General features: G+C 38.6%; 1 protein-coding gene across 1 annotated transcript; it reads left to right on the top strand.

The window, feature by feature from the left end:
• Positions 1-1144: 1144 nt before the first annotated feature.
• On the top strand, positions 1145-2110 carry LOC114627697 (olfactory receptor 688-like). Its single transcript, XM_028775588.1, has one exon. The coding sequence runs from the start codon at positions 1145-1147 to the stop codon at positions 2108-2110; it is 966 nt and encodes a 321-aa protein (XP_028631421.1).
• The last annotated feature ends 6719 nt before the right edge of the window (positions 2111-8829 follow it).

Raw genomic sequence — 8829 nt, 5'->3', positions numbered from 1 at the left:
AGTGTGCTCACAGTTACCCAGTTCAAATGTTTCATTGGCTACTTTATTTATTTACATTTCAAATGTTGTCCCCTTCCCAGTCTCCCCTCTGCAAACTAGCCATCACATCTCCCCGGCCCTTTGCCTCAATGAGGGCACTCCTCTATCCACCCACCCACTCCTGCCTCACCGCTTTAGCATTCCCCTGCCAGTTCAAATCTTTAATGACAATTCTTAAAAATGTAAATAAAGGAAGGAATAATCTATTTTTAAGAATGAAAAAACTTGATGCAAAAGTGCCTCTTTTTTCCAAACATTCATCCATATGCAAATCCAAATTAATGGTGCTATTTTAAAAAATGGTACTATTTTACAAAATTTGACAAAAATTCTGAAGTTAATCTAATAATTAGTGCACGAATGAGAATTAAAATGGAAGAGAAGAGTGTAAGGAATTAAATTTCATGTGTATTAAGCTTACTTATCTTTATACAAAAATAATCAGAAATAGAAACAGTGGATTCCCAGGATAGAATTGTGCTGTGTGTGTGTCCATACACACACATGTGTCTACATGTGTCCTCACTATATGACTAAATAAGCATCCTAATCATTTGATGAGAGATACAGAACCTATGCTTAATTATTCAAAATAAATTTGTTTACATATCTCTCATTAATACAAAAATCAATTCCATGTAATCTAGTTATGCTAGAAACCAAAAAGTCAATCATTAAGAAATTATTAGTAGTAAAAGTATTTTTAGGAAAGAATAATTGTATGTAACTGGCACTTAAATAATGGAATATAAAAGTTTTACATCTTATGTAACTAGTGAACTAGGTGGATATTTCACAGCAGTGTAAAAATCACCAAACAGAAACTGGAGGAAAATAATAAAAACAATCAATGCTTAGGTTCTTTTGTTACTATCTGGAATTTTCTAAAGGTCTTCTCTTTTTCTTATTTATTCACTCCATCCCACTCATTGTCCCCTCCAAGTCATGCCCCCCCAAATAAAACTCTTATTGAAAACTCAGTATGTTCAATAGACCACAACATTATGGGTGAGACCTATATCACTACCTTAAGCCTAGATAACAATGGAATGTTTCTGTTTCCCCTCAATCTACAGGCAGATGCTGAGAACAGACATTCCATGAAATGCTTACTGCACTGCTTGAAACCAACAGCTCAGTGTTCCAAGTGTCTGAGTTCATTCTGCTGGGATTCCCAGGCATTCATGAGTTCCAGATCTGGTTGTCCTTACCTATGGCTCTGCTTTACATTGTAGCTCTTGGTGCTAATCTCCTGATCTTGATCACCATCTACTGTGAGGCTAGCCTACATCAGCCAATGTATCAGTTTCTTGGTATCTTGGCTGCAGTAGATATTGGCTTGGCTACCACCAGCATGCCCAAGATCCTGGCCATCTTGTGGTTTGATGCCAAGACTATCAGCCTCCCTGAGTGTTTTGCTCAGATCTATGCTATCCACACTTTTATGTGCATGGAGTCAGGCATCTTCCTATGCATGGCAATAGATAGATATGTAGCCATTTGTTATCCCCTTCAGTATCCTTCCATAGTCACTGAAGCTTTTGTAATTAAAGGCACACTGTCTATGCTGCTCAGGAATGGCCTGTTAACCATCCCAGTGCCTGTACTAGCTGCCCAGAGACAGTACTGCTCCAGGAATGAAATAGAGCACTGCCTTTGCTCTAACTTGGGAGTCATTAGTCTGGCCTGTGATGATATCACTGTTAACAGGTTCTACCAGTTGGCATTAGCCTGGTTTATACTTGGAACTGACATGATTCTGGTCTGTATTTCCTATTCTTTGATTATCCGCTCAGTGATAAGGCTGAACTCCACTGAGGCAATATCAAAGGCCCTCAGTACCTGTAGCTCCCACCTCATCCTCATTATGTTTTACTACACAGCCATTGTTATAGTCTCTGTCACTCACCTAGCTGGAAGAAGTATTCCCCTCATCCCTGTTCTCCTCAATGTGCTGCATATTGTCATCCCCCCATCCCTTAACCCCATGGTATATGCCCTTAGGACACAGGAGCTGAAAGTGGGCTTCCAGAAGGTGTTTGGCTTGAATGATTATGTGCCCAGGAAGTAAACTGACTATATGTAAAATAACACTGAATGCACTATTGCAGGAAAAACAAAGTATAAACTTTGACCCCAAAATAGCTTATTAAAATTCCACCACAACTTCCAGGGGCATCTACTCAAGTTTATCTACTTTAGATAGTACACTGAATGTGTAAAGTGCTGCTGGGAACTTTTCATAAATGTTCCTTCGTACTGCCAGTGATAGCCTATGGTGCAGGTACTGTTCTTTGTAAGTTCTGTGGAGGTGGAAAATTGGGAAGGCTGATTAGGATGTTAAAACATGAGGTTTGAACCCAAATCATCACCATAGTCTCTCATTTTAACCCTTTCTCTCCATGCACCTCATTATTAGTTTTCAAAAGTAAGTTAATAAAACAAAGTAAGATCAAGATTATATATTCTCATTTTTTAGTAAAATACCATATAGAGCATGGCAGAAAAGGTGAATGGCAGCAATAGAATAATCAGTTCTGCATCCATTAAAAAGAAGAAGGTGGGAACCCCAGAGATGACTTAGTAGTAAAAAGCATTTGTTGCTCTTGTAGAGGACCAGCATTTGATTCCCAGCACCCACATAATGGTGCACAGCTATGTTTAATTCAACTCCCAGGGGATCTGATATCTTCTATTGGGATGTTTGAGTATGCAATTGGTACCTAAAAGTACAAATGGGCAATTCATTCATATACGTGATATAAAATAAAATAATCTAAACAAAAACATTTGAAAAAAAGAAGAGGAAGATGATCATAACTACAACTTGACTGTGGGACAGACAATTGTCAACTCAAGTCAATCATGAGTGTGAATATTCAGATGATATGACTGAAGTACAATTACAGGCCCTGGTAGATACTTTCAGGGAAGCATTTGAACACTGTTCAAGAGCTGTGTTTAACCACATGACAAACCCTTGAACTCTGAAACCCTGCTGAACACTAAAATAAGACTAAGCAATAACATTGCCAATGAATGTCTACAGTGAAGAGAAACCAGAAGGAGGTTTTATCCCTTTTTTCCTTTTATTTTTTTCTCTTACGCAGTAATATATCCTAACCACATCCTCCCCTCCTTCCACTTCTCCAGTCTCTCCTACCTCCCTTCTACCCCATATTAGGTTTTTTGTGTTGTTGTTGTTTTTTTTTTTTCAAGACAGGGTTTCTCTGTTTAGCCCTAGCTGTCCTGGAACAGGACACTCTGTCCTGGAAAAGTCACTCTGTAGACAAGGCTGGCCTCAAACTCAGAAATCCACCTGCCTCTGCCTCCCAAGTGCTGGTATTAAAGGCGTGCGCCACCACCGCCCAGCACATCTCCCTGTTAAAAAGATAAAAAAAAAACAGAAGTTTATATGAAGTTCACATATAAGATAGAAAAATATTCCTGTGAAAAACTGATTTTTCTCTTTCTTTTGAGGAGATGAAATGGTTCAATTCTACATTGCCTTTTGTGTAATGTAACATTACAGAACAAAAATTTAAAGGGCAACTTTTAGAAAATGAAAATCTGGACATAGTCATGGTTTCTGGTCCTGGATAAGGGTCCTTTGATTCTTGAGGAAAACAAAGAAACCAGCAGCAAGTCTCCGTCACTGTAAACTATAGTACTTTTAAATCCTCTGCAAGGACACAATCCATACAACTGTCTAGTAAGAGTTGGACAGGGCTTATTTCTTCAGGTCACAAATTCTTGAGTTAATTTTCCCTGGAGCTCTACAAAGAATAAAGCAAAGTATTTTTTTTTTAAATGTAGCACTCAACTTTACTTTAACTTCTCTAGTGAAATATAAAAATCCTATGGAGTCTGATATTCACTGGCATCATAAAGAATAATGGAAGTTCTATAGAAAAGTGATCTTTGGCTAGAACAGAGAATGGATAAACTAAATTTGTTTGTTGCCTTCTTAAATGTCCAAATATGAAGTAACAAAGATGAAATATTGGCTCAGGATAATGTGTATACAACAGATACAAGATTTTCTGATACAATAGCACGACATTATGATAGACTCTGGGAATAGGACAACTGTGCCGGTAATTTGGAAACCCAAATATGAGAAGTTTAGACCATTGATGGTTAAGCAGTTGAAAATCATCTTTCCTTTGGAAAAGTAAATTAGATGGCATTGGCATTGGCATCTTCTGTGGATAAGGCAAATTTTTACAGTTTTTCTGATGTTCTTGAATCATACTAAGACTATGTTAGTCACGTTCCATCATTGTGACAAAGTATTTCAGAAGAATATCTTCAAGAAGAAAAACTTGGATTCTATATTTTCAGATGATGCTCAGCTGGCTCCATTGTTTCCATGTCTGTGGCAGGGCAGAAGTATCAGAGTAAAAGGGCATGTGTAAGAAAGTTGGTCATTTCATGGCCTTCAGAAGCAGAGAGAGTAGGAAAGGTTTATGGACAAGATCCTTCAAATCCATGCTCTGAGTTACCTATGTCCTTAAAGTAGGCACCGATTCCTACGATCTGATGTACCTATGTACTCAACAATAAATTAATTTGTTGACAACGTTAGTACTTTCATAATCGAATTCCCTCTCAATATTGCCACAAGCTAGGGACCATGCCTTCATCACATGAGCCTTTTGAGATGAATCTTTATATCTTAACTATACCATTTTATATCTAACCTGCAAAGCCTGCAATGACCCACGTCCATCTTATAATGCAAAATGCATAGACTTTTATGAGTTCCTAAGGTTTCAATATTTCAACATTTCCCAAAATTCCAAGTCCCCTTGAGACTTGCTGTGAGCCCAGAAAGACCAAAACCCAGCAAGAGAAGCATGAACTTGAAACTCTATGTCCATCATCAAGGGCACATGGTTCTGTTGTTATAAATTCCAAAGGACTGAGAGAGCCCCATTTCCATGGTTTTCCTGGGTAGAGCCCACAGGGCATCTCTTTTGGGTTAGTTCTGCTTGCTGGGAAACTTTCTTTCCCCTGCATATCTTCAAAGTTCTTGGCATCTATGCCTTCTAGGTGTCCTGATTATACTTCTTACTTACTTTCATGGTTATATACCTGTCAACTCAAGGTCTGTCTACAGAAATTCTAACTGCTTATCCTCTCAGCTTATCTATCTTTGGGTAGCTATCTCTATGATTTCACAATTCTTGCACTCTGCAGGCCTACAAACCAACACTGATAGTCTAATACTAAGAGAAGCAGTGAGACTGTTTCAACCTATTAATTAATTAATGAAGTAGCACAGAAAAAAAATTCAACGCAGTTCTGTGATACCATACCTCTTAGATCAATAAAGAGTAAAAGTTGTCCTAATATTGGAAATTGAGTAGGAAAACAGGAAATGGACTTAGAAAACTATAAACCATCATTCCCTATGATGTCTGAAGAAAAAGCTCCAACATAAATCAAGCCATTAACATAGCCCTTATTTCCCTTACAGTTTTGTCAAAGGTATACAGCAACATCCCAAGATGGCCTATTAACAAGGAAAACAACCACACAGCCAATGAACAAGTCTAACAAAACTTTAAACATGTTTATTCCCAGAAATAGCCCCTTAATCTCCCTTTTCTCAGAGCATTTGCTTCAGAAATTTGTTCAGCTCCTTCCAGTTCCCCCACACATACTTCCCCTGTCCCCTGCCCCAGTTCACTGCTCTGATGTTTTCCCTCAGAAAAAGTGCAGTCCTTCAGGGATATCAACCAAATATACAATAAAGTGTAATAAGACTATGCATAAACCCTCAAAACAGGTCTGGAGGAGGCAACCTAGTAATAGAAAAACAGTGCTAAAAGTAGGCAAAAGAGCCAGAGACACTCCCAGTTCCCACTGTTAGGAGTGTCATAAGAACCCAAAGCTAAACAACCACAACATATATTGAGAGGACCTAGTACAGACCTATGTTGGCTCCAGGATTGCTACTTCTTTCTCTGTGAGCCCCAGTGAGCCCTGTTTAGTTGATTTTGTGAGCCATGTTCTCATGGTATCCTTGACCTCTTTGGATTCTACAATTTTTCCTCTACAGAGTTACCTGGACTCCACCTAATGTTTGGCTGAGGGTCTCTGAATCTGCTCCAAGCTTATATAGCTCCAAGATGCAGGAGAAATCTTCTTCGATGATGATTGGTCTAGACACTGATCTATGAATATAACAGAACATCAATAAGAATCATTTCATTTTTTTCATATTCAATTCTATCACAGGTCTCTGGGACAGCCACCTTCCAGTTTCTAGCAATCCAGGCAGTGCTGGGAATGGGCTTCATCTCCTGACTTGGGCTGCAATTTAGACCAGTAATTGGTTTGCCGTTCCCACATGCTCTGAGCCATCATTATCCCAGCACATTGTTCAGTCAGGACTGGTTGTGAGTCAAAAATTTTGTATCTAGGTTTGTGTCCCAGTCCCACCACTGGAAGCCTTGCCTGGTTACAGAAGATGGCTGGTTCAGACTCTGTATCCTCCCTTACTAGAAGTCCCCACTAGGGTCCCCCTCATAGGTTACAGGAAGTTTCCACTGCACTAGGTTTATAGATTACCTCCTAAATGTCCCCCTGTTTCTATTCATCTTTCACAGTGTTCTCACCCTCCACCCCTCCATTCTCAACCTGATCCCTCTTGTTCTCATACCCACTGGCTCCCAGTCCACCTACAAAATCTATACTATTTCCTCTTCCTAGGAAGATCCATATGTCCTGACCTAGACCCTTCCTTGTTACTTAGCCTCTTTGGGTTTGTGGAGTTGAGTGCAATTATTCTTTACTTAACAGCTAATATCCACTTATAAGTGAGTATACATCATGTTTGTTTCTCTGGGTCTGGATTATCTCACTCAGAATGATTGTTTCCTAGTTCCATCCGTTTGTCTACACATTTCATTATGTCATTTTTTTCTACCAGCTGAGTAATACTCCATTGTGTAAATGTACCACATTTTCTTTATCCATTCATCTGTTGAGGGATGTTTATCTCTGTTGTTCTCAGTTTCTGGCTCTCATAAATAAAGCCACAGAAAACATGGTTAAGGAAATGTTAATGTGTTAGGATGGAACATCCTTTGAGTATATGCCTATGAGTGGCATAGCTCAATCTTGAGGTGTACTGATTCCCAATTGTCTGAGGAACTTCCATATTTATTTCCATATGATAGTATACATAACTGACCCCAAAATTTCTACCATGGAACTCTTATTGCTAATAAACACCTTCAGCAATGTGATTGCATACAAGATTAACTAAAAAAAAAATCAGAAGCCCTCTTATATACAAATGGAATGAGAAAGAAGTCAGGAAAATAACACCCTACCTAGTAGTCACAAATAATAAATATCTTGGAGTAACCTTAACAAAGCAAGTGAAAAATTTATGTAACATAAACTTCAAGTATTTAAAGAAATTGAAAAAGTTATCAGAAGACGGATGAATCTCCCATACTCATAGATTGATAGAATTAACATAGTAAAAATAACCATCCTATCAAATTAATCTACAGATTCAATACAATTCCCATAAAAATTCCAACACAATTCTTTACTGATTTTGTGTAGTGGTTTGAATATGCTTGGCCCAGGGAGTGGCACTATTAGGAGGTGTGGCCCTTTAGAAGTAGGTGTGGCCATGTTGAAGGAAGTGTGTTACTATGGGGGTCAGCTGTAACACTCTCCTCTTAGCTGACTGGGAGACAGTCTCTCCTGGCTGCAATCAGATCAAGATGCAGAATTCCCTGCTTCTTCTACTATGTCTGCCTGGATGTTGCCATCTTCCTGCCATGATGCTAATGGACTGAACTTCTGAAACTATAAGCTCGCCCCAGTTAAATGTTGTCCTTTATAAGAGTTGCCTTTTTCATGGTGTCTCTTCACAGCAATGAAACCCTAACTAATACAGAAATTGGTGCCAGGTATTTGGATATTGCTATGATAGGCCTGGCTAAGTTTTTGTTTGGAAGAATGTGGATTTTGGGACTTTGGATTTGGAATTATTTAAGTGGAACTTAATGTACCATCCTAGTAGGAACATTATAGGCTTAGATTTTTCAAAACTTACTTTAATAAGGGTTCTTAAATGCTTCAACCTCCTTTATAGCCCATGACTAAAGATGGGGAGGAAAAAAGGTTCATTGGACAACAGGGACATGGACCTGTTCAGAATTAGTACTTTGGGGTAATTCTAATCTTTGTTGTCAGAATATCACCAGTACAGTCAACAGTGTCACCAAACATGAATCAGCAATGGCAGTCCAGTCCAGAAATCAGTAGCAGCAGTTAGATCCAGAAAAAACAGAGAGGCTATGCTGATTAGCATAAATCCATAAAACCAGCAACATAAGTTCTTTGGTGCATTTTATCTATGAAGTTACAACAAAGACCTGTAATGTAGGGCAAGGCAAACCAATGCCAAGGCATCATCAGCAAAGACCATTGTTGGCAAAGCTCAATGACCAGGGAAGAATTGCAAGGTGAACCAATACAATCTCCTTATCTACTATCTGTTGGGTTATACTTATAATCTTTCTATCATTATGTGTTTTCTCAGGAAAACATCACATGTTCTTTCACCAGACAGCTTCCAGAAAAGTATCACATAACACAACTGAGTCTCCAACAAAACAATAAATTTCCATGTGAGAATATGGAAGACAATGGTGCTGAAGGTGATTTGAACTCTTGAGATTGTTTTTCTGATGTTTTGGTGAAGAATGTTGCTGCTTTCTGCCCTTGTCTGAGGAGTCTACTTAAGCCTAAGGTGAG

Source organism: Grammomys surdaster, unplaced genomic scaffold (genome assembly GCF_004785775.1).
Source record: "Grammomys surdaster isolate TR1022 unplaced genomic scaffold, NIH_TR_1.0 256, whole genome shotgun sequence".
Lineage (NCBI taxonomy): Eukaryota > Metazoa > Chordata > Mammalia > Rodentia > Muridae > Grammomys > Grammomys surdaster.
This window is presented reverse-complemented; position numbering and strand designations above follow the sequence as displayed.